General features: G+C 35.3%; 3 protein-coding genes and 1 non-coding gene across 5 annotated transcripts; 3 read left to right on the top strand and 1 right to left on the bottom strand.

The window, feature by feature from the left end:
* Positions 1–6,911: 6,911 nt before the first annotated feature.
* Positions 6,912–7,474, top strand: LOC110632559 (basic blue protein-like). The gene is made up of 2 exons (XM_021780822.2): positions 6,912–7,095; positions 7,212–7,474. Exons 1-2 carry the CDS (start codon positions 6,912–6,914, stop codon positions 7,472–7,474), a joined length of 447 nt encoding a protein of 148 aa, XP_021636514.2.
* Positions 7,475–10,117: 2,643 nt separating this feature from the next.
* Positions 10,118–12,686, top strand: LOC131173196 (basic blue protein-like). 2 transcript variants are annotated; one of them, XM_058135154.1, is made up of 2 exons: positions 10,118–10,359; positions 12,118–12,686. In XM_058135154.1, exons 1-2 carry the CDS (start codon positions 10,176–10,178, stop codon positions 12,192–12,194), a joined length of 261 nt encoding a protein of 86 aa, XP_057991137.1. In that variant the 5' UTR covers positions 10,118–10,175; the 3' UTR covers positions 12,195–12,686. The 2 variants fall into 2 exon arrangements, with proteins under 2 accessions (XP_057991137.1, XP_057991136.1); XM_058135153.1 differs by lacking the exon at positions 12,118–12,686 and adding an exon at positions 10,500–12,097.
* Positions 12,687–14,239: 1,553 nt separating this feature from the next.
* LOC131173716 (small nucleolar RNA R71) lies at positions 14,240–14,346 on the bottom strand. The gene has a single exon (XR_009144029.1). It is a non-coding gene; the product is annotated as a small nucleolar RNA R71 (small nucleolar RNA).
* An 11,543-nt stretch (positions 14,347–25,889) lies between these two features.
* Positions 25,890–26,567, top strand: LOC131173452 (basic blue protein-like). Its single transcript, XM_058135818.1, has 2 exons — positions 25,890–26,073; positions 26,191–26,567. Exons 1-2 carry the CDS (start codon positions 25,890–25,892, stop codon positions 26,451–26,453), a joined length of 447 nt encoding a protein of 148 aa, XP_057991801.1. The 3' UTR covers positions 26,454–26,567.
* The last annotated feature ends 610 nt before the right edge of the window (positions 26,568–27,177 follow it).

Here is a 27,177-nt window from a genome sequence, read left to right as displayed (position 1 = left end):
AACGAGAGTAGCCACTCCTCAACCATCTCAATAAGCCCCTCCTCCACTGCAACCACAGCCACAACCCGTTCCACAATCCGAAATCTCTATTCCTTGGGGATTTTGAGATTATGCCCATAAAGCAATGTGCACTCGACTTCATGCCCAAAAAATATCCTCCACCAAATACATGGATTTTCTGCTTTTAGGGCAAATCGGGTTGCAAGAAGAAATCAGTGGGCTACTTGACAGCATTGGGTGGATAAGGTTTGCCCAACTCTAATTTTCGGCCTATAAAGACACAACGCTGGAATTTTTGGATAGCTTCAAGGCCAACCTATGGCCCACAGACAAGGAGGACAGGGGCAGAATTGAGTTTCGCCTACTTGGTGCAGATCGGGTCATGAACATGGACGAGTTCAACACCATCTTTGGCTTTAACAGTGCCGGCCACCAAAAGATCCCAAGGAACTGCATGCTGTACAAGAACATTAACTTTTAGGATTCCATTGCATCGAACACAGAGCCCTACAACTCCAGCAAATCCAAATCAACGGGCATTACTAGTCCAGCATTGTGATATATGCACCGGTTCGCCGCCCACACCATCATGGGCCGTGGCGACAGCCTCGGCGTTGTCAACGCCAGTGAGGTATTTTTCCTATGGTGCATGGTAACTAGCCAGTGCTACAACACTAGCTTTTTCCTGTGCAACCATCTCCAACGGCTCTGCCAACAGTCTACTGGGCACATTGTGCTTGGAGGCCTTGTCACCACCATTGCCCTCCACTTTGGCTTTGTTCCAGGACATCACAGACTGCGCTTTATTACTGAAACATTGAGAATTGATCAAACTATTTGCATATCCATGGGGATATGTAAGAAGGTGGACAACAAATACTACTTGGTGGATGTCGAAGGAAACAACATCCCTCGGAGAGACGAGGCAAGAGAGGGACCTGGTGAGACTTCACAGCCTCAAGAAAAAGGGCAAGGGCATATGTTCGATGAATCCCTTATTCGAGTGCCCCCACACATACCACCACCACCGACAGATATGATCCTTGCATACCTATAACGCATGGAGACCACAATATACGGCAGGATGCAAGCTATCGAAGACAGCCTCCAAGAAGCACACAATAAGCTGGACATACTAATGGACAAGTTGAATGAGGAGGATGAGGAGGAAGAGGAGCAAGGATCACCAACATCACCATCATCATCATCAGAGGCCTTTTAGAGCTAGGACTATAGGATAGAATTTTTATTGTAATATATTACATGCCCTAGTCCTAACTTGCAACCATAGGTCTCTTTATTTGCTTTATGTTCAAAAATTTTCCATGCTTAATAAATAATATGCTTCCTTAAATTTTTGTACATTTGCTCTGATTTTGCACATTATATTGACACTGAGGACAATGTCTGGTTTGAGTTTTGGGGGGGGAGGGGGGGGGGAGTGGAGGATACATTTGCCCTTGTATATCATTACATGCACATCATTGCATTGTTTAAATTCAGCTACATTATTCTTGTGTATCAAAATTTTTGAGAATTTTTGAAAATTTTTGGATTGTAAATTATGAAACTTAGCACTATAACCAAAATTTTAGTAAGCTAATAATTGGACTTCATGGGATAGAGGAATGAACGTATCTAGATGGGCAAAAATGGATTTTAACATGTTGTTTGTGAAGAAACTAATCTCTTTTATGGAACTAGACTAGTGAAACCTCTTTATAACTATTAATTTATCACATTGAACTAGTAAAATTAGGAGAACAAATTTTGGAACACAAGCAAACTTAAAAATTGCCTCACTAGCTCTAGAACATATCTCTTGGACCTATCAAGGCGAAATCCTAGCATATGCTTGATGAAGAAATGATTAAGGCATTCATTGATATAGCCTTACTAAGCCTTAGCCACCCCTAATTAAAATGTATATCCCTTGTAGCCAACTTGAAGCCTATGTTCATCCCTTAAAATTTATTACTTACCCATGTTATTCACCTAGCCCCTAACTTAAACACCTACCATACCCTTTTGAGAAAGCAAAATGCATAAAGAAAATGAAGAGAGGATGTGGAACTCAAGAAAGAATGCGAGTGTGCAATTGAAACCAAAGAAAAATTTGCCTTTTCAACCCAGCAAAAGTAATGAGTTTGGGGGAGAGGACAAAAAGGAAAAAGAACATAAGTCCCAAGATAAGTATCATGGAAGCATGCTTGGCAATATAAAAAGCCAAAAGCCTTTTCTCTCCACACAAAATATGTAGAAACGAACTCAGTATACTTGGATTTTATGCATACATGCTATCCTTATATTTGCATTCTTTAAAAACCTTTCATTGGCAACCGAGTCATTATCCCTTTAGCCCCATTACAACCCTTTTAAAGACCTTTTGATCTTTTGGAAAAAAGCACATGTTACACTAGTGGAGATAGGAAATTGAGATATGCCTATGGAGTTGGAATTGAAATACTTTATCTCAAGAGGCAGATTTGGGAGAGTTAGTGTTTCTTAATTCTATCCCAATAAATTAGGTTGATTGTGGCTTATTAATGGTCATGTATAGAGGAATAATTAGTCAAAACACTATAAAACGAGGTAAAGTTCCAAATAGGCAGTTGTTAGAACCCTTATGCCTTAAAAGAGGGAAATTGGTATGAAAGTTGGAGGAGTTCAATTCTATGCTTATTAAATTGATAGTTGTATTTCTAACTATCCCCAAACATGTGTTTTAAAATAGAGTTTTGCTTTGCTTGAGGACAAGCAAAAGTTTGAGTTTGGGGGTATTTGATACACTTGAATTATATAGATGTTTTTAAGCACCTTTGCATTCTATTTCATAGCATTTAGGCAGGTATTTTCATACATAATAGTTGATTTCATTAGTTTTTGTAATTTCTATCGTAAAAACCTTGACTCTATGTTTTCTACATCATTTCAGGTGTTTGGATAAAGCTACAGAAGTATAGGAGTGCAAGAAAAGCTTAGAGGAGTCAAGAGACAGAGAATTACTGCTGATGCAAAGTACACGGGTCGTGTAAACCAAGCCCAGACCCGTGAAAATCTCTACCAGAAGAAAACCAAGAGAATCGATGAGAAACACAAGTACATGGGTCTTGTAGCGAGACCCGTGTGATCTGCAGGGACCCGTGTAAGTCTCTGACCGAACGCAAGCTTGAAGAAACTTATGGGAACAACAGTACACGGCTCGTGTGATCAGGGCCGTGTAGTTGGCACAAACTCGTGTAACTTTCTGTGCCAAAACAAGACCACGCCATTCTCCTCCAGCAAGTTACACGGTCCTACTTTACGGACCCGTGTAGCGACACACGGGCCGTGTACTATGCTGCAGCTATTTTTATAACTCGAATTTCCCTCCTGTTTTCGGATAAAAACGAGACTCCTAAGGCCTTTTGGACTCAGAGCAACCTAACCCTAGAGCAACCAATATAAATAGAAAAGAAAACGTCAAAAGAAGGGGTTGGAAAAAGACGACTGTCGCAGGGAGAGCTACTGAAGGCTGCAGCTGTCGGGCTCCGCATAGCTACAAAAAGAAGTTCTCCAGCTGAAGTTTCACAAGATCAAAGCTGCAAACTATCTTCGGTTTCTTCGTTTCATCTCTCTAGACAGATTTCTATTGCTTTATTTCTTTACATGGTTTTCTTTTTACTATTTTTACCTTTAATCATGATGTTTGTTGAACTCACCATGAGTGAATAGTTTCCTTATTCTGGATTTAGGAGAGTAATGCTTGTAATTATTATTATGGATGAACATTAAGTTTTATTTACTAGATTTGAGATTCATTTCTTGATTTGATTTCTTGTGATCCTAATGCATGCTATGTGACAGTACCCACTTAGACATGATTGTAGATGTTGATTGAAGGACTAAAAGGTGAAGATTAACATTAGAAAATCAAGATCTTGAACCTAGGAATTTTGACCTTGACCTAGGCTGATACCTTTGTGGAACCTAAAAATTGGTCAAAGCTCTTAAAGGATTTTAATTAATTTGATCACCACGAAAGTAGGGTTTAAGTTAAATAAAATACACCCTAGATGCCTTGAGAGAGGATTTAGGATAACTTAGGGCTAATTTCCATCAAGAAAAATGATCCTCAATTCAGTAAATAAACGAGATAACATCCCTAATAAGATTCAAGTATGAAATCTTAACTCCAGAATTGTTCCAAAAATAGATTACTTCATTTTAAGTTTACCATTCTAGTGTTTAGAGTTAACAACCTTACTCCCTAAACATTCAAAAGCCTAGACAGTCAAAATTGCTGTGTAGATTGGTACTTGCTAAATAAAAAAATCCTCGTGGGAACGATACTCTACTTATCACTTTATTACTTGTTAGCGATCTGTGTACCTGCGGGGTTGTAAAACCAGGCAAACAGAAGGCTTATGATAGTGTTCTAAGAGATGTCTTATGGAGAGTGTTAGAACAAAAAGAGAGTATCTATTAGGTGCATACAAGTGTTGAAAGATATGTATATTGTGCACACAATGGGAGAGGATACAAAATATTTTTCTATCTCAATTGGATTACACCAAGGTTTACAAGTGTTAAAAGATATGTATATTGTGCGCACAGTGGGAGAGGATACAAGAGCTTTTTCTATCTCAATTGAATTATACCAAGGTTCAGCTGTAGGCCCTTACCTTTTTACATTAGTTCTAGATGAATTGACGAAAAATATACAAGAGAGTATTCCTTGGTGCATGATGTTTACAGATGATATAGTTCTAATAGATGAGACGCGAAAAGGAGTCAATAGAAAGCTAGAGCTTTGGAGAAGTACTCTAGAGTTAAAGGGCTTTAAGTTAAGTAGAACGAAGATAGAATACATGCATTGCCAGTTCAGTGAAGGGCGAACTGGTGATAGGGAAGGAGTTAGTTTGGATAGAGTGGTATTGTCCCAAAGTAATCACTTTAAATATCTTGTCTCAATCCTTTAAGTAGATGGAGGATGTCTGTCATAGCACTAAAGCCGGATGGTTGAAGTGGAGACGTGCCATGGGAGTTTTATGTGATCACAAGATTCCCAATAAGTTGAAAGAAAAATTTTATCGTACAGCCATACGACTGGCCATGTCATATGATAGTGAGTATTGAGCAATGAAGGAGTCGTATGTGTCTAAGATAAGAGTTACAGAGATGAGAATGTTAAGGTGGATAAGTGGTCATAATAGACTAGATAAAGTCGATAATGAGAGTATTAAAGAAAAGATAGGAGTGGTGCCAATTGAGGATAAGTTGAGAAAATGGAGATTAAGGTAGTTTGGTCATGTGAAGTGTAGGCATACGGAGGCTCCAGTGAGCACATTGGGTCAGAGGATGGAAAGAAAAGAAGGGGTAGACCTAAATTGACTTGGAGGAGAGTAGTACAACATGACCTAAAAGTATTACACATTTTAGAGAATTTAACCCAAAATCGTTTAGAGTGAAGAAAGAGAATCTATATAACGGACCCTAATAAATTTTTGAGATAAAGGCTTAGTTGAGTTGAGTTTGAGGTAAGGTGGCAGGAAACCACCCAACTTCCGACAGAGAAATGAGAGGTCCTCTACTTTAGTTAGCTATAGTCTATCTGCCTGAGTTGGTTGGTTGTTCTGTCTTCATAATCCTGGTATGGCTTTCCACCTCTACTTTGGTACTCTTTGGTGCGACAATAATGGGGCAATGTATTTATCCGCTAACCCAGTCTTTTATGCTCGGACGAAACACAATGAAGTTAGATTTTCTCTTTGTCCAAGACAAAGTTGCTAAGAAAGAGTTACAAGTCCAGCACATTTCTACTCTTGATCAAATTGTTGATCTTCTCAGTAAAGCAGTTAGTCGGACAAGGCATGCACTCTTGCGGGACAAATTCACAATTCGACTGGCATTGCTCGAGTTAAAGCTAATCAAGATAAATAACTTGTGTATATCTAGATAGCCTATGTATATCACTTTCTATATGTAATGATAGGTTTTGGTGTTAGAAAAGTTACTGATCAATGTGTCTTTGTGGTGGTGTGTGACTTGATTTTGTGGGTGGGTTGGTGTGGCTTCTCACTAGGCTGCCCAAATATATAGATATAATGTTGTGAAATAAAATGGAGAAAAAGAATAAGTTGGATGGATTTTTCTCACTTAAGCTTAGTTTATTATGGATTTAAGACACAAGATGCATAGTAAATCTACTTATGAAATATATGGGTCTTGCATATTTATGTGTGTTCATGATGGATTCGATTTAGGTAAGAATTTCACTGGGATGAGTTAGAGGATTGGCTTTAGTTTTATGGGATTTTGTTTTTTATTTCTAATGAAATAATAATCTTTCATAAATCTAATTTAGGGAATTGTGTGATTGTGTATTATTTGAAATTCTATATATGATATTATCGTTTATTGAATTTAAAGGTCTTAAATATTCATAAAATGATTTTTTTTAATTATTTGATTACAATTAAAATTGAAATTCAAAATTTCAAGAATTTAAGGCTATTTTAATATCATTGAACTAAATTAATTGTATTGCTTTATTTATTGAATAAAACACAAATTTTATATATATGTTTCAAAATTTTCATAAAATAAAGTCTCTAAAATATAGTATAATATGATGGTTTTGACACGTTGGATTTTATATATGTATGAGAGAGAGAGAGAGAGAGAGATAGAGAGAGAGAAAGAGGGAGACTTCTCTTTAGGAAATCAAATTCACTGTATCAAAAACACAGATATGATTCCAATTTAATAGGATTCCAATTTAATAGGTAATTAATGAGAGACACAATTAATCCTTTGGCCACTAGTATTTAAGAGCACAAACTATTGACATAATCCACACCCAATTTCGGTATAATTTTTTTGCTTAATTTTCATAGGAAAAAGGTTGTTTTCTTTCTTCTTTTTAAGAAATGGCCATGGCAAGAGAAGGTGAAATTCTGGCAATTTTGGTGCTATTTCTTATGCTTCTGCTGCTTCATTTCAAGACTACTCAAGCAGCTACCTACATTGTTGGAGATGATTTAGGTTGGAGTCCAGAAGTAAGCATGGAAAGTTGGGCTGAAAATAAGAAGTTTTATGCTGGTGACACACTTGGTATGTATCAATTATATTAAAATTAACAACATTCACTTAAAAGATTTCAAATTAAAATTCTTTTTTTTTTCTAAATACCCATTAATAAATTAATTTGTATGTACATATATATGCAGTGTTCAACTATGAAGCTGATTCATATAATGTGGTTGTGGTGGATCAACAAGGGCATGATACATGCACACTTACTGCGAATGCTAAAGTTTTTGATTCAGGACATGATCAAATTATGCTTGTTTTCGGAGCAAATTACTTCATTACTAGTAATCCTGAAGATTGTCAACTAGGTATGAAGATGGCGATAAACGCCACCAGCCACCGCTCTGCCAGAAAATCATCTGCTACTGTCACCAATGTCAGAATGAAGAGGGGCCAGTAGGGGTCATTGCCTTCGTAGCCAAAAAATAATCCCACCTATAATGGTATTTTTGGGTGGATGAATTCTGCTCCCCCAGATAAGAATAATGTTGCCCCTTCTAAATTAGACTTTTTTTTTTTTTAAAATATTAAGTCCAATTGTTCTCTATAATTTCATCTTTGCCCATTTCATGATTCAAAATAACTTGCCCATCAAAATAACAAATTATAATTGCTTATATCCATTTAACATATAATTAAGGTGAATTATAATTGCTCTCTACCATTGCTCAACTTAATTTTTTTCTCATCTATTCTCTTTATTATTCTCTATTTTTTTTTCATTTTATTCCATAATTTTGATAATTTTATTTATAAAATTTTTATTAAACTTGATATTTAATATAGATGGATGAAAAATTTGATGGAAATTTTTATTAATTTTTAACAGCTCATATTTATTTTTGTAATATATATATATATATATATTGTGAACTTTTAAATTTTTTTTGTAAAATTTTAATTTATTACTTTTATAATTATGCATATATTTGAATTGTAAACGAAAAAATTTTAAGATAATAAAATTAATAAGTTAACATCATGGGTAAAATTAAAATTATTTATATGTATTTTATGCAAAATAAATTTTTAAAATTTAGATATTATTAGTTTAATTCTAATTAAAAGTGACCACTATTTTTTATAACGGAAAAAAATTATAAGATTTTCTCCCTAATGCTAATTATTGATTCCGTCGTTGACTGCCACTACTGTAAGAAAGGCAGAAGATTAATCACATACTATATATAAAGGGATTGATGGTCATTTTGTGATCTATCCTATCCTGTTCTCCTAATTAATAAAATCTCGTTTCTATTTATTTTCCTAGAAAGGAAAGGAAAAACTAATTAAATTAAAGTGGAAAAAGAAAAAAAGAAAAAAGAAAAAGGGGCTTAATTCTATAAATGAATTTAGTTGGAATTCATAATAAAAAATTTGTAAAAAATTTTAAATAAAAATTGGAAGTTACAGGTTATCCATTAGTCTAGGGGTGTGCAAACGGTCGGTTCGGTTCCGAACCGAACCGAACCGATAAAACCGAAAATCGAAAATAAAAAATTTTAAAAACCGAACCGAATCGAACCGATAAATTTCGGTTCGATTTGATTTTGAACCGATCAAACCGAAATTTATAAAATTTCATATTTTTAACATTAAATCTAAATAATAAAAACATAAAAACAAAAAAATTAGAAATCAAAACTCAAAAATCTTTAGGTTCGGTTCGGTTCGATTCGGTTTGATTCAATTTGATTCGATTTTTTTTTGATTTCCTATATATATTAATAATTTCGGTTCGGTTCGATTTTTTGATTTTTTTTATGAAAATAACCGAACCGAACCGATTAACCGAAATTATCAAAATTATAAACCGAACCGAACCGATTAAATTTTAAAACCGAACCGATTGAACCAAATTAATCGGTTCAGTTCGATTTTTCGGTTTAAACCGAAAACTGCACACCCCTATCCATTACTCGATTATTCTAATTTAACATGCTTGGATAAGTTAGGACATGAGATAATCCTATATAGGCAGCAGTGTCCAAGTTCTTGAAACCTATATATATAATATTAGTATTATTTAATTAATCTTATTGTTAATTTAAAAATTTAAATTAATATCCACATTTTAAGGAATTGAAATTGTTATTTTATTAAGTATTTTGATTAAATTATTCGTTAAATAATAAATTATTTGCTTATATTTATTTTATTTTATTGGGTTTGGTGGAGATATTTTAAAGAATATAATAATAATAATAATAAATTAAAGAAAATTATTTATTTTATTTATTATACACATTAGTTAATGTAATTTGATTTTGTTAACTTTTTAATCCCTTCCATTATTTTTTAATATCCAAACTGTCTTTTTTTTATTTTTTTATTTCCATGTCTCTTCTTATTTGCATTGACACCCTCGTCCCCCTTATTCTCTTTATTTGCATGCATATAAAGATTAATCAATTTCATAGATCTCCAAGTAATTAATCAAGATGATAATATAGGAAAATTATTTTTCAATAGAAGAGAAAATATAGAAATATTTTTAGGGAATTAAATAAAAATACTTGAATAATTTTTTTAAAGTTAAATTTATTTAAACACAACAGAGTAATTTTTTTTATTTTTTATTTTTATACAGAAATATGTTTTTCAAAATAGTGTTTTCAAAATATAAGAATTAATTAATTAATTTAATAAAATAAATAGATTAAATAGAAGTATTGATGGATTAAATAGTTTGATAAAAGTAAATATATTAATTAAATAATATATTTTTTAAAATATAATAATTAAATAATTAATTTCGTTAAAAGCAGTAACTAAATAATAATTTTTTTATTAAATTATTTAATTATATTTATTTTATTTTATTTTATTTTATGAAGTTTGGTGTAGATATTTGAAGAATATAATAATAATAATAATAAATTAAAGAAAAGTATGGAAGTCTTCTCTCCTCCCCCCTCACGCGTTTCTATCGAACGGAAACCCTCCGTGTATTTGGGATACCATATAATCCACACCCTATCTCACTATCCTATGGCCACTAGCTAGTATTTAACAGCACAAACTATTGATATAATCCACACCCATTTTCAATATAATTTTCCTAGGAAAAAAAAAAAAAGATTTCTTTCTCTTTTCAAGAAATGGCCATGGCTAGAGAAGGTGAAATTCTGGCAATTTTAGTGCTATTTCCTATGCTTCTGCTGCTTCATTCCAAGACCACTCAAGCAGATACCTTCATTGTTGGAGATGATCTGGGTTGGACTGCAAACGCTAGCGTGGGAACTTGGCCTCAAGGAAAGACGTTTTTTACTAGTGACATACTTGGTATGGATCAATATATTATATCAATATTAAAAAAAAAGATTTCAAAATTACTTTCTTTTTATTAAACCCATTAACAAATTAATGAAAATTTTCCTTTTTTTTTGTAAGTTTTAAGAAGGATTTGTTATGTGTATACACAGTGTTCAACTATGATTACCAATTGTATAATGTGGTCATGACGGATCAAGTAGGGTATAATTCATGCACAATTACTACGAATTCTCAAGTGTTTGAATCCGGACATGATCGAATTCATCTTGTTTTCGGAGAAAATTACTTCATGACTGGCAATCCTAAAGATTGTCAACTTGGTATGAAAATGGCGGTCACGGCAGAAAATTAACCGCTGCTGCCACTACTACAGTGACAATGGCAGAAGATTAATCGAAAACCATATATGAATCTTGTGGGTGCTTGACATTAGCAAAGTGAATGTAGCCTAAGTAACACGTAAATAAAAGAGTGTTTTGGGGTTTTCAGAAAATAAAAATGCATTCATATGGATCTAAATTACAGAATTCTTCTTGTGTTCTTCATGCATTCTCCTGGCTAATAAATTAAACTTCGTTCTTTAATTTCCTATGAAAGAAAAAATAAATAAATAAAGTATCGAAGAGGGTGAGAAAAAATGTCTCCATTCAATATGTATAATATATATAATTGACTAAGAAAGTTAGCATGCAGGATATTTTTTATGTCAACTTAGAGAGTCTAGAGGACATGAACCACCCTCAAAAGAGAGATGATAGTGGAATGAGGAAGTACAAAAAGCAGTGAAGAGAAAGAGAGAATGGTATAAAAAATTACCTAAGTGTGATAATAATAAGGCGTATGAACAGTACAAGATAGCAAAAAAAGAGGCAAAAAAGGCAATTAGTCATGCAAGAGCGCAGGTGTTTGAAAAGATATATGAGAAACTTGAAACTAAAGAAGATGAGAAAGATATTTATAGATTAGCAAGGAGGAGAGAAAAGAAATGTCAAGATCTCAATCAAGTTTGGTGCATTAAGGATAAAGGAGGAAAAGTATTGGTGAGAGATGAAGACATTAAAGAAAGATGAAAAAATTATTTTTATGATTTCTTTAATAATAGTCAAAGTGGTAATAGCGTGAATATAGACTACAAAGCAATAGAAAAGAATATAAATTATAATAGAAGGATTAGATCTTCAGAAGTAAAGGAAGCACTTAAGAGAATAAAAGTGGGTAAAGCTTGTAGACCCGATAGAATACCAATTGAAGTATGAGAGTGTTTGGGAGATATGGGAGTGGCATGATTAACTAAATTATTTAATAAGATTCTAAACTCAAAGAAAATGCCTGATGAATGGAGGATGAATATTTTAGTACCTATTTTTAAAAGTAAGGAAGAAATATAGAGTTGATTAATCTATAGGAGAATTAAACTCATGAGCCATACTATGAAGCTGTGGGAGAGAGTTGTGGAACATCGACTATGTATTGACACTTCTATCTCTCTCAATCAATTTGGCTTCATGTCCGATCGTTCAACTATGAAAGCGATCTTTCTCATTAGAAGCTTGATGGAGAAATATAGAGATGTGAAGAAAGATTTACCTATGGTTTTTATCGATTTGGAGAAGATGATACACTTGAATTGTATAGATGTTTTTAAGCATCTTTACGTTCTATTTTATAGCATTTAGGCAGGTATTTTCATACATAATAGTTGATTTTATTAGTTTTCGTAATTTCTATTGTAAAACCCTTAACTCCATGTTTTCTACATCATTTCAGGTGTTTGGGTGAAGCTACAGAAGTATAAGAGTGCAAGAAAAGCTTGGAGGAGTCAAGAGACAGAGAATTGCTGCTGATGCAAAGTACACGGGTCGTGTAAACCAAGCCCAGACCCGTGTAAATCTCTGCCAGAAGAAAGCTAAGAGAATCGATGAGAAACACAAGTACACGGGTCGTGTAGCGAGACCTGTGTGATTTGCAGGGACCCGTGTAAGTCTCTAACCGAACGCAAGCTTGAAGAAACTTATGGGAATAATAGTACACGACCCGTGTGATCAGGGCCATGTAGTTGGCATAGACCCGTGTAACTTTCTGTGCAAAAACAAGACCACGCGATTCTCTTCCAGCAAGTTACACTGCCCTACTTTGCGGGACTCGTGTAGTGACACACGGGCCATGTACTATACTGTAGTTAGTTTTATAACTCGAATTTCCCTCCTATTTTCGAATAAAAATGAGACTCCTAAGGCCTTTTGGACTCAGAGTAACCTCACCCTAGAGCAACTAATATAAATAGAAAAGAAAACGTCAAAAGAAGGGGTTGGAAAAAGACGACTGTCGCGGGGAGAGCTACTTGAGAAATTTGCGGTGTCGGCTCATCGCTACCAAAAGAAGTTCTCCAGCTGAAGTTCCACAAGATCAAAGCTGCAAACTATCTTCAATTTCTTCGTTTCATCTCCCTAGACAGATTTCTATTGCTTTATTTCTTTACTTGGTTTTCTTTTTACTATTTTTACCTTTAATCATGATGTTTGTTGAACTCACCATGAGTGAGTAGTTTCTTTATTCTGGATTTAGTAGAGTAATGCTTGTAATTATTATTATGGATGAACATTAAGTTTTATTTACTGGATTTGAGATTCGTTTCTTGATTTGATTTCTTGTGATCCTAATGCATGCTATGTGATGGTACCCACTTAGACATGATTGTAGATGTTGATTGAAGGACTGAAAGGTGAAGATTAACATTAGAAAATCAAGATCTTGAACCTAGGAATTCTGACCTAGACATAGGCTGATACCTTTGTGGAACCTAAAAATTGGTCAAAGATCTTAAAGGATTTTAATTAATTTGATCACTACGAAAGTAGGGTTTGAGTTAATTAAAATACACCCTAGATGCCTTGAGAGAGGATTTAGGATAACTTAGGGCTAATTTCCATCAAGGAAAACGATCCTCAATTCAGTAAATAAATGAGATAACATCCCTAATAAGATTCAAGTGTGAAATCTTAACTCCAGAATTGTTCCAAAAATAGATTACTTCATTTCAAGTTTACCATTCTAGTGTTTAGAGTTAATAACCTTACTCCCTAAACATTCGAAAGCCTAGACAGTCAAAATTGTTGTGTAATTGGTACTTGCTAAACCAAAAATCCTCGTGGGAACGATACTCTACTTATCACTTTATTACTTGTTAGCGATCCGTGCACTTGCGGGGTTGTAAAACCAGACAAACAAGTTTTTGGTGCCGTTGCCGGAGATTGCTTTGGCTTTAGTAATATCAAGCGATAGGCAATTTAGCTGATTTAGGCAATTATATTTATTATATAATTTTATTTTACTGGTTACATTTTTCTTCTTTTCTCTCAAGTTCTCGATCAGGTATGTGACCAGAACAAGGCCAGAAGAAGAAATATTGGACTGTGATCCGGAAATAGACAGAACTCTGAAAGCCATCAGGAGAGAAAGGAAACATCAAGAGCACAGTCAAGGAGATCCTGAATTTCCAACCATGGGTGATAATAATGACAGACCAAGATGCTTAAGAGATTACAGAGCTCCATCTGTCCAAGGATTTTAGCCTAGCGTCACTAGACCCACAGTGGAAGCCAACAACTTTGAATTAAAACCAGCATGGCTCAAAATGATTCAACAAACCCAGTTTGCAGGTTCGCCCACAGAAGACCCACACTATCACCTCTAGTGCTTTCTCGCCCTATGTGATACATTCAAGATGAATGGAGTGTCTGATCAAGCAATAAGACTCAGAGCATTCCCATTCTCCCTCCGGGACAGAGCAAGGAAGTGGTTACTTTCTCAACTAGCTGGAACGTTCACTAATTGGGAGAATCTCTCTCAAGCTTTTCTAGCAAGGTACTTTCCACCTGTAAAAACAACAAAACTAAGGCTTGAACTCAACACCTTCAGACAAAAGGAGGGAGAATCACTATATGACGCATGGGAAAGATATAAAGACCTGCAAAGAGAATGTCCACACCATGGTATAGAAGATTGGCTATTAGTGCAAAACTTCTATAATAGGTTACTACCCTCTATAAGGAGCACAGTTGATTCAGCTGCAAAAGGTGATCTAATGGAGAAAACAGTGCCACAAGCACTTGAACTTCTAGAAAGGGTGGTATACCATAACTATGAGTGGTTGAATGAAAGAGGAAATGCAAGGAAAACTACAGGTGTACTAAAAGTAGATGCCCTAAGCATGATAAATGCTCAATTTGATCAGCTCACAAGGAAACTTGAGAAGATGCAAGCCAACGCAGTTAGTACAAACAGTCATCATGAAGACGGCTATGGAGGGGGATACTTGAATTCAGAATACAACAATTTCAATGAACCCTCCTCAGAACAGATGAACTATGTGAATAACAGAGGAAACTTCAACTAGAGGCAGTCCAACAATCCATATTCAAATACTTACAACCCTGGATGGAGGAACCACCCAAATTTCTCATGGTCCAATCAGCAGAACCAGCCAATAAACAAGCAACAAGGGTACAAACCACTAGCACCCCCTGGATTTCAGAACAGAGGTCAAAACTTTGCACAGTCATCACTACCTCTCCAACCTCAATAACCTAAACTGAAAATGGCTATGGAAACCATGATGGAAGGGTTCCTAGCAGCTCAATAAGAACAAACTGAATTTATTAAACAGTTGACTTCCAGAGTGGACCAACTAGCTACTCACAACAAGATGCTAGAGAATCAGATCGCTCAATAAGCAAGCTCTTCAAGTAAGGCTGCTGGCAAACTACCTAGCCAACCAGAAATGAACCCAAGGGAGCATTGTAAGGCAGTTACACTGAGTGGGAGAACTCTGGTGCATCCAGAGGTAGAACCGACAGAGGGAACCATAGAAAAATCTAAAGACCAAGCAGAGAAAAAGGAGGAAGAAGCTAAGAAAGATCAGGAAGAAGAAGAAAGGAAGACAAAGAAATTACTAGAACCATACCAGCCTCCTCTACCTTTTCCTCAGAGATTTCAGAAAGCCAAATTGGATAAGCAGTTTGGGAAGTTTTTGGAAGTTTTACAAAAGCTCTACATCAACATCCCCTTCATCAAGTTTCTCGAGATCCGTCCTATGCCAAATTTCTTAATGAAATTCTGTCAAAGAAGAGAAAGCTAGAAGACTATGGAACAGTAGCTCTAACAGAGGAATGCAGTGCCATATTACAAAACAAATTGCCTCCAAAGTTGAAAGATCCAGGAAGCTTCTCCATACCTTGCCTCATTGGTGACAAGAAAATAGACAAGGCCCTCTGTGATCTTGGGGCAAGCGTCAGTTTAATGCCTCTATCAATATCCAAAAAGCTGGAGATAGGAAAACTGAAACCAACAACAATCTCATTGCAATTGACTGATCGCTCTGTTAAATTTCCTGTAGGAATACTGGAGAACATTCCGATCAAAGTGGGCAAATTCTTCATTCCAGTGAATTTTGTTGTGCTTGATTTGAAAGAAGATGTTAAAATTCCTATCATCTTGGGAAGACCATTCTTGGCAACTGCCGGAGCTATCATAGATGTCAAAAATGGGCGACTAACTCTCAAAGTAGGAGAAGAAGAAGTGGAGTTCAACTTGTTCAACACAATGAAATACAAATTTGAATCTAATAAATGCTTCAAAGTCGACACAATTAACAAACATGTTGAAAAGGAATTTCAGGAGACACATCCTAAAGATTCTCTTGAAGCATGTATTGTGCACAACCACACTGTGGATGATGAAAATACAGAAATAGCAGCCTGTGCACAATAGTTAGCAGCTCACCCACCCCTACCATTAGCTAACGCTTCCGAGATGGAGGATTTGAAGGAGGAACACACCGAAGGTAAGCTCCAAGAAAACGCCAAACAGGTAGAGCTTAAACCTCTCCCGTCCTCACTAAGGTATGCATTTCTGGACTCAAATTCTAAATATCCTGTTATAATCAATGCTAGCCTGTCTAAGCTAGAAGAGAAAAAATTGCTAAGAGAACTTAGGATACATAGCAAGCCATAGGGTATAAGATAGAAGACCTGAAGGGAATCAACCCTTCGATTTGCATGCATAGGATACCTATGGAAGAAAACAGTAAACCCACAATCAAACACCAAAGAAGACTTAACCCAAATATGAAAGAGGTAGTCAAGAAAGAAATTTTAAAACTTCTAGATGCAGGTATCATATACCCAATCTCTGATAGCAAATGGGTTAGTCCAGTACATGTAGTTCCTAAGAAAGGTGGGACAACTGTTATCCAAAATGCAAGCAATGAACTAATCCCTACTAGAGTAGTCACTGGTTGGCGAATGTGCATAGACTATAGAAAATTGAACAGTGCCACCAGAAAAGACCATTTTCCTCTCTCCTTCATTGACCAAATGTTAGAAAGATTGGCAAAACACTCCTATTTCTATTATCTATATGGGTATTTGGAATTCTTTCAAATTCCTATTCACCCAGAAGATCAAGAAAAGACAACATTCACTTGTCCCTATGGAACATTTGCATATAGGAGAATGCCTTTTGGTCTTTGTAATGCCCCTGCTACCTTTCAAAGATGCATGATGGCTATCTTTTCTGATTATATTGAAGATATCATGGAAATTTTTATGGATGATTTTTCTATTTATGGAACTACTTTTGATGATTGTCTAGCTAATTTATTTAAGGTGTTGCAAAGATGTGAAGAATCAAACCTGGTCCTAAATTGGGAAAAATGCCACTTTATGGTAAGGGAAGGTATAGTTCTGGGACATTTGATATCAGAAAAAGGAATTGAAGTAGATAAGGCAAAAATTGAGATCATTGAAAACATGCCACCACCAACATCGGTCAAAGGAGTGCGAAGCTTTTTGGGACATGCAGGATTCTACAGAAGATTTATCAAGGACTTTTCCAAAATAGCTAAGCCACTTACTAACTTGTTAAGCCAAGATGTTCCCTTTGATTTTGATGAAAATTGCCTTGTTTCCTTTAACAAGATAAAAGAAGCCCTGATATCAGCACCAATAATGCAGCCACCGAATTGGGAACTACCATTCGAGGTTATGTGCGACGCGAGCGACTTTGCAGTTGGAGCAGTGCTCGGGCAAAGAAAGGATAAAAAGCTCCATGCTATTTATTATGCTAGCAAGACATTAGATAATGCGCAAATCAATTATGCCACCACAGAAAAGAAATTCCTAGCAGTGGTATTTACAATGGACAAGTTCAGATCTTACCTCATTAGGTCAAAAGTTATTGTATTTATAAATCATGCTATAATCTGATACTTTTTGAACAAGAAGGAAGCAAAACTAAGGCTGATTCGATGGATCCTACTCCTACAAGAATTTGACCTTGAAATAAAGGACAAAAAGGGATCTAAAAATATAATAGCTGACCATCTTTTCATACTAAAATTAGAGTACATGGAGGACTTCGAAGATTTGCCAATCGATGATTCATTTCCTGATGAGCAATTACTTGCATTCTCCAAGGCTCCATGGTACGCTGATTTTGTTAACTTTCTTGTATGCAGGATACTGCCTCCAAACATGACTTATCAGCAAAGGAAGAAATTCCTACATGATGTGAGATATTACTTATGGGAGGAACCTCTACTATACAAGAGATGAAATGATGGGCTGATAAGAAGATGCATACTAGAGGAAGATATGGAAAGTGTCATTTTTCACTGTCATTCATCACTATATGGAGGACATTTCGGCACCTCAAAAATTGCAGCAAAAATTTTACAAGCAGGGTTTTACTGGCCACATTTGTTTAAGGATATAAGATCCTTTATGCTAGGTTATGATCAATGCCAAAGAACAGGTAACAGCTCAAGAAGGAATGAAATGCCACTGCATGGTATACTTGAAATAGAATTGTTTGATGTATGGGGAATAGACTTCATGGGCCCATTTCCCTCTTCCCATGGAAACAAGTATATTCTGGTTGGAGTTGATTATGTATCAAAATGGGTAGAAGCAATTGCGACACCAACCAACGATGCTAAAGTAGTCACAAGGTTCCTTAAGAAAAACATTTTTACAAGATTTGAAACACCACGAGCAATAATCAGTGATGGAGGAAGTCACTTCTGCAACCAACAATTCGAAACACTACTAAAAAAATATGGAGTGACTCACAAAGTGGCCACACCTTACTATCCTCAAACAAGCGATCAAGTGGAAATCTCAAACAGGGAACTGAAGCAGATTCTGGAGAAAACTGTGAACAGATCCAAGAAGGACTGGTGCATAAAGCTAGATGATGCACTTTGGGCATACCGCACTGCATATAAAACCCCAATTGGCACAACACCCTTCCGTCTGGTTTATGAAAAATCATGTCATCTCCTTGTTGAACTTAAGCATAAAGCTTACTGGGCAATTCAGATCTTAAACTTCGACCTCAAAGCTACTGGTGAGAAAAGGGTCTTACAACTGAACGAGTTGGAAGAAATCTGACAGGATGCATACGAAAATGCCAAAATCTTCAAGGATAAAACCAAAAGATGGCACGGCAGGCGCATAGCAAGGAAAGAGATAAAAGAAGGAGATCTTGTCCTCTTATTCAACTCTCGATTGAAGCTCTTTCCGGGAATGCTGAAATCAAGATGGTCCGGACCTTTCAAGGTCACCCAAGTCTTCCCACATGGAGTAGTAGAGGTATGGAGCGAAACCTCAGGTGCATTCAAGGTCTATGGGCAGAGGTTGAAGCCTTACTTTTAGGGAGAACCCATAGAAATAGGAGTAAATTGCACTCTCAATCCTCCTACTGACAAACCATAAACAAGAAAAGTCCAGCTAAAGACTATAAACAAGCGCTTTTTGGTAGGCAACCCAAAATTTTTCTGAACTCTTCTTTTCTTTTTCTTCAATATTGAATTTTTGTTTTGTACTCATTAGCATTTCATTTTGTAGGATTTTTGAAAAGGGGAATAGAGATCAAGAGAGGAAGAAAATCACCAAGTCAAAATCACAAAAGGGAAAATTGAACAAAACCAGGGAAGTAACTCTATTGTTAATCTTTGCATCCATTTCATGTGTCATAATGATAAAATTTTTCATTTGCCAAAGATTTGAAAAACCAGAAAATTACACGGGTCGTGTACGGTGTTACACGCCCCGTGCAACTTTTTGGATATCCATAAATTTCATGCAATCTCGACCCTTCGAGAGATAGAAAATTACATGGGTCCACATCCCAATTTACGCAGGCCGTGTAACATATCCAGTAAAGTAACCCGAGAAACAGGAAGTTACACGGGTCCCAGAGCTGATTTACATGGGCCGTGCACTACGACAGATTTCGAAAATTTCAGGTAGAAATTTACATGGCCCTACTTGTTGGGACCTGTGTAGTGATACATGACATGTGTATTTCGTCGCAGACGCGACTCCTGGGGTACCAAACGTGTGAAACGAAGAGTCCTAACGGCTCTTTAAATGCACCCGTAGCATTAAAACCCTTCATAAACACAAAACCCTTCATCTACTCCCTTCCTAGCCTATAAAAACCTCTCAAATCTCATCTCCCTTCATCAAAATCCTACTCTTCTCTTTCCCAAAAACACATCCATGGCTCCTGCAAAGAGATCTGCAAGAAGGATCGGCTCTTCTTCAAGGCAAAGAGGAGAATCCTCACCTAACAAGCTGGACATACTAATGGACAAGTTGAATGAGGAGGATGAGGAGGAAGAGGAGCAAGGATCACCAACATCACCATCATCATCATCAGAGGCCTTTTAGAGCTAGGACTATAGGATAGAATTTTTATTGTAATATATTACATGCCCTAGTCCTAACTTGCAACCATAGGTCTCTTTATTTGCTTTATGTTCAAAAATTTTCCATGCTTAATAAATAATATGCTTCCTTAAATTTTTGTACATTTGCTCTGATTTTGCACATTATATTGACACTGAGGACAATGTCTGGTTTGAGTTTTGGGGGGGGGGAGGGGGGGGGGGGAGGAGGATACATTTGCCCTTGCATATCATTACATGCATATCATTGCATTGTTTAAATTCAGCTACATTATTCTTGTGTATCAAAATTTTTGAGAATTTTTGAAAATTTTTGGATTGTAAATTGTGAAACTTAGCACTATAACCAAAATTTTAGTAAGCTAATAATTGGACTTCATGGGATAGAGGAATGAACGTATCTAGATGGGCAAAAATGGATTTTAACATGTTGTTTGTGAAGAAACTAATCTCTTTTATGGAACTAGACTAGTGAAACCTCTTTATAACTATTAATTTATCACATTGAACTAGTAAAATTAGGAGAACAAATTTTGGAACACAAGCAAACTTAAAAATTGCCTCACTAGCTCTAGAACATATCTCTTGGACCTATCAAGGCGAAATCCTAGCATATGCTTGATGAAGAAATGATTAAGGCATTCATTGATACAGCCTTACTAAGCCTTAACCACCCCTAATTAAAATGTATATCCCTTGCAGGCAACTTGAAGCCTATGTTCATCCCTTAAAATTTATTACTTACCCATGTTATTCACCTAGCCCCTAACTTAAACACCTACCATACCCTTTTGAGAAAGCAAAATGCATAAAGAAAATGAAGAGAGGATGTGGAACTCAAGAAAGAATGCGAGTGTGCAATTGAAACCAAAGAAAAATTTGCCTTTCCAACCCAGCAAAAGCAATGAGTTTGGGGGAGAGGACAAAAAGGAAAAAGAACAGAAGTCCCAAGATAAGTATCATGGAAGCATGCTTGGCAATATAAAAAGCCAAAAGCCTTTTCTCTCCACACAAAATATGTAGAAACGAACTCAGAATACTTGGATTTTATGCATACATGCTATCCTTATATTTGCATTCTTTAAAAACCTTTCATTGGCAACCAAGTCATTATCCCTTTAGCCCCATTACAACCCTTTTAAAGACCTTTTTATCTTTTGGAAAAAAGCACATGTTACACTAGTGGAGATAGGAAATTGAGATATGCCTATGGAGTTGGAATTGAAATACTTTATCTCAAGAGGCAGATTTGGGAGAGTTAGTGTTTCTTAATTCTATCCCAATAAATTAGGTTGATTGTGGCTTATTAATGGTCATGTATAGAGGAATAATTAGTCAAAACACTATAAAACGAGGTAAAGTTCCAAATAGGCAGTTGTTAGAACCCTTATGCCTTAAAAGAGGGAAATTGGTATGAAAGTTGGAGGAGTTCAATTCTATGCTTATTAAATTGATGGTTGTATTTCTAACTATCCCCAAAAATGTGTTTTAAAATAGAGTTTTGCTTTGCTTGAGGACAAGCAAAAGTTTGAGTTTGGGGGTATTTGATACACTTGAATTATATAGATGTTTTTAAGCACCTTTGCATTCTATTTCATAGCATTTAGGCAGGCATTTTCATACATAATAGTTGATTTCATTAGTTTTTGTAATTTCTATCGTAAAAACCTTAACTCTATGTTTTCTACATCATTTCAGGTGTTTGGATAAAGCTACAGAAGTATAGGAGTGCAAGAAAAGCTTGGAGGAGTCAAGAGACAGAGAATTACTACTGATGCAAAGTACACGGGTCGTGTAAACCAAGCCCAGACCCGTGAAAATCTCTGCCAGAAGAAAATCAAGAGAATCGATGAGAAACACAAGTACATGGGTCGTGTAGCGAGACCCGTGTGATCTGCAGGGACCCGTGTAAGTCTCTGACCGAACGCAAGCTTGAAGAAACTTATGGGAACAACAGTACATGGCCCGTGTGATCAGGGCCGTGTAGTTGGCACAAACTCGTGTAACTTTCTGTGCCAAAACAAGACCACGCGATTCTCCTCCAGCAAGTTACACGGCCCTACTTTACGGACCCGTGTAGTGACACACGGGCCGTGTACTATGATGCAGCCATTTTTATAACTCGAATTTCCCTCCTGTTTTCGGATAAAAACGAGACTCCTAAGGCCTTTTGGACTTAGAGCAACCTAACCCTAGAGCAACCAATATAAATAGAAAAGAAAACGTCAAAAGAAGGGGTTGGAAAAAGACAACTGTCGCAGGGAGAGCTACTGAAGGCTGCAGCTGTCGGGCTCCGCATCGCTACAAAAAGAAGTTCTCCAGCTGAAGTTCCACAAGATCAAAGCTGCAAACTATCTTCGGTTTCTTCGTTTCATCTCCCTAGACAGATTTCTATTGCTTTATTTCTTTACATGGTTTTCTTTTTACTATTTTTACCTTTAATCATGATGTTTGTTGAACTCACCATGAGTGAGTAGTTTCCTTATTCTGGATTTAGGAGAGTAATGCTTGTAATTATTATTATGGATGAACATTAAGTTTTATTTACTAGATTTGAGATTCGTTTCTTGATTTGATTTCTGGTGATCCTAATGCATGCTATGTGACGGTACCCACTTAGACATGATTGTAGATGTTGATTGAAGGACCAAAAGGTGAAGATTAACATTAGAAAATCAAGATCTTGAACCTAGGAATTTTGACCTTGACCTAGGCTGATACCTTTGTGGAACCTAAAAATTGGTCAAAGCTCTTAAAGGATTTTAATTAATTTGATCACCACGAAAGTAGGGTTTGAGTTAAATAAAATACACCCTAGATGCCTTGAGAGAGGATTTAGGATAACTTAGGGCTAATTTCCATCAAGAAAAATGATCCTCAATTCAGTAAATAAACGAGATAACATCCCTAATAAGATTCAAGTATGAAATCTTAACTCCAGAATTGTTCCAAAAATAGATTACTTCATTTTAAGTTTACCATTCTAGTGTTTAGAGTTAACAACCTTACTCCCTAAACATTCAAAAGCCTAGACAGTCAAAATTACTGTGTAGATTGGTACTTGCTAAACAAAAAAATTCTTGTGGGAACGATACTCTACTTATCACTTTATTACTTGTTAGCGATCTGTGTACCTGCGGGGTTGTAAAACCAGGCAAACAGAAGGCTTATGATAGTGTTCTAAGAGATGTCTTATGGAGAGTGTTAGAACAAAAAGAGAGTATCTATTAGGTGCATACAAGTGTTGAAAGATATGTATATTGTGCACACAATGGGAGAGGATACAAAATATTTTTCTATCTCAATTGGATTACACCAAGGTTTACAAGTGTTAAAAGATATGTATATTGTGCGCACAGTGGGAGAGGATACAAGAGATTTTTCTATCTCAATTGAATTATACCAAGGTTCAGCTGTAGGCCCTTACCTTTTTACATTAGTTCTAGATGAATTGACGAAACATATACAAGAGAGTATTCCTTGGTGCATGATGTTTGCAGATGATATAGTTCTAATAGATGAGACGTGAGAAGGAGTCAATAGAAAGCTAGAGCTTTGGAGAAGTACTCTAGAGTTAAAGGGCTTTAAGTTAAGTAGAACGAAGATAGAATACATGCATTGCCAGTTCAGTGAAGGGCGAACTGGTGATAGGGAAGGAGTTAGTTTGGATAGAGTGGTATTGTCCCAAAGTAATCACTTTAAATATCTTGTCTCAATCCTTTAAGTAGATGGAGGATGTCTGTCATAGCACTAAAGCCGGATGGTTGAAGTGGAGACGTGCCATGAGAGTTTTATGTGATCGCAAGATTCCTAATAAGTTGAAAGAAAAATTTTATCGTACAGCCATACGACTGGCCATGTCATATGATAGTGAGTATTGAGCAATGAAGGAGTCGTATGTGTCTAAGATAAGAGTTACAGAGATGAGAATGTTAAGGTGGATAAGTGGTCATAATAGACTAGATAAAGTCGATAATGAGAGTATTAGAGAAAAGATAGGAGTGGTGCCAATTGAGGATAAGTTGAGAAAAGGGAGATTAAGGTGGTTTGGTCATGTGAAGTGTAGGCATACGGAGGCTCCAGTGAGCACATTGGGTCAGAGGATGGAAAGAAAAGAAGGGGTAGACCTAAATTGACTTGGAGGAGAGTAGTACAATATGACCTAGAAGTATTACACATTTTAGAGAATTTAACCCAAAATCGTTTAGAGTGAAGAAAGAGAATCTATATAACGGACCCTAATAAATTTTTGGGATAAAGGCTTAGTTGAGTTGAGTTTGAGGTAAGGTGGCAGGAAACCACCCAACTTCCGACAGAGAAATGAGAGGTCCTCTACTTTAGTTAGCTATAGTCTATCTGCCTGAGTTGGTTGGTTGTTCTGTCTTCATAATCCTGGTATGGCTTTCCACCTCTACTTTGGTACTCTTTGGTGCGACAATAATGGGGCAATGTATTTATCCGCTAACCCAGTCTTTTATGCTCAGACGAAACACAATGAAGTTAGATTTTCTCTTCGTCCAAGACAAAGTTGCTAAGAAAGAGTTACAAGTCCAGCACATTTCTACTCTTGATCAAATTGTTGATCTTCTCAGTAAAGCAGTTAGTCGGACAAGGCATGCACTCTTGCGGGACAAATTCACAATTCGACCGGCATTGCTCGAGTTAAAGCTAATCAAGATAAATAACTTGTGTATATCTAGATAGCCTATGTATATCACTTTCTATATGTAATGATAGGTTTTGGTGTTAGAAAAGTTACTGATCAATGTGTCTTTGTGGTGGTGTGTGACTTGATTTTGTGGGTGGGTTGGTGTGGCTTCTCACTAGGCTGCCCAAATATATAGATATAATGTTGTGAAATAAAATGGAGAAAAAGAATAAGTTGGATGGATTTTTCTCACTTAAGCTTAGTTTATTATGGATTTAAGACACAAGATGCATAGTAAATTTACCTATGAAATATATGGGTCTTGCATATTTATGTGTGTTCATGATGGATTCGATTTAGGTAAGAATTTCACTGGGATGAGTTAGAGGATTGGCTTTAGTTTTATGGGATTTTGTTTTTTACTTCTAATGAAATAATAATCTTTCATAAATCTAATTTAGGGAATTGTGTGATTGTGTATTATTTGAAATTGTATATATGATATTATCGTTTATTGAATTTAAAGGTCTTAAATATTCATAAAATGATTTTTTTTAATTATTTGATTACAATTAAAATTGAAATTCAAAATTTCAAGAATTTAAGGCTATTTTAATATCATTGAACTAAATTAATTGTATTGCTTTATTTATTGAATAAAACACAAATTATATATATATGTTTTAAAATTTTCATAAAATAAAGTCTCTAAAATATAGTATAATATGATGGTTTTGACACGTTGGATTTTATATATGTATGAGAGAGAGAGAGAGAGAGAGAGAGAGAGAGAGAGAGAGAGAGAGAGAGAGGGAGACTTCTCTTTAGGAAATATGATGGTTTTGACACGTTGGATTTTATATATGTATGAGAGAGAGAGAGAGAGAGAGAGAGATAGAGAGAGAGAGAGAGAGGGAGACTTCTCTTTAGGAAATCAAATTCACCGTATCAAAAACACATATATGATTCCAATTTAATAGGATTCCAATTTAATAGGTAATTAATGAGAGACACAATTAATCCTTTGGCCACTAGTATTTAAGAGCACAAACTATTGACATAATCCACACCCAATTTCAGTATAATTTTTTTGCTTAATTTTCATAGGAAAAAGGTTGTTCTCTTTCTTCTTTTCAAGAAATGGCCATGGCAAGAGAAGGTGAAATTCTGGCAATTTTGGTGCTATTTCTTATGCTTCTGCTGCTTCATTTCAAGACTACTCAAGCAGCTACCTACACTGTTGGAGATGATTTAGGTTGGAGTCCAGAAGTAAGCATGGAAAGTTGGGCTGAAAATAAGAAGTTTTATGCTGGTGACACACTTGGTATGTATCAATTATATTAAAATTAACAACATTCACTTAAAAGATTTCAAATTAAAATTCTTTTTTTTTTTCTAAATACCCATTAATAAATTAATTTGTATGTACATATATATGCAGTGTTCAACTATGAAGCTGATTCATATAATGTGGTTGTGGTGGATCAACAAGGGCATGATACATGCACACTTACTGCGAATGCTAAAGTTTTTGATTCAGGACATGATCAAATTATGCTTGTTTTCGGAGCAAATTACTTCATTACTAGTAATCCTGAAGATTGTCAACTAGGTATGAAGATGGCGATAAACGCCACCAGCCACCGCTCCGCCAGAAAATCATCTGCTACTGTCACCAATGTCAGAATGAAGAGGGGCCAGTAGGGGTCATTGCCTTCGTAGCCAAAAAATAATCCCACCTATAATGGTATTTTTGGGTGGATGAATTCTGCTCCCCCAGATAAGAATAATGTTGCCCCTTCTAAATTAGACTTTTTTTTTTTTTAAAATATTAAGTCCAATTGTTCTCTATAATTTCATCTTTGCCCATTTCATGATTCAAAATAACTTGCCCATCAAAATAACAAATTATAATTGCTTATATCCATTTAACATATAATTAAGGTGAATTATAATTGCTCTCTACCATTGCTCAACTTAATTTTTTTCTCATCTATTCTCTTTATTATTCTCTATTTTTTTTTCATTTTATTCCATAATTTTGATAATTTTATTTATAAAATTTTTATTAAACTTGATATTTAATATAGATGGATGAAAAATTTGATGGAAATTTTTATTAATTTTTAACAGCTCATATTTATTTTTGTAATATATATATATATATATATATATATATATATATATATATATATATATATATATATATATATATATATATATATTGTGAACTTTTAAATTTTTTTTGTAAAATTTTAATTTATTACTTTTATAATTATGCATATATTTGAATTGTAAACGAAAAAATTTTAAGATAATAAAATTAATAAGTTAACATCATGGGTAAAATTAAAATTATTTATATGTATTTTATGCAAAATAAATTTTTAAAATTTAGATATTATTAGTTTAATTCTAATTAAAAGTG

This window comes from Hevea brasiliensis, chromosome 14 (genome assembly GCF_030052815.1).
Source record: "Hevea brasiliensis isolate MT/VB/25A 57/8 chromosome 14, ASM3005281v1, whole genome shotgun sequence".
NCBI classification, from domain to species: domain Eukaryota; kingdom Viridiplantae; phylum Streptophyta; class Magnoliopsida; order Malpighiales; family Euphorbiaceae; genus Hevea; species Hevea brasiliensis.
Note: the sequence above shows the minus strand (reverse complement) of the source record. Positions and strands in the feature narration are given on the sequence as shown.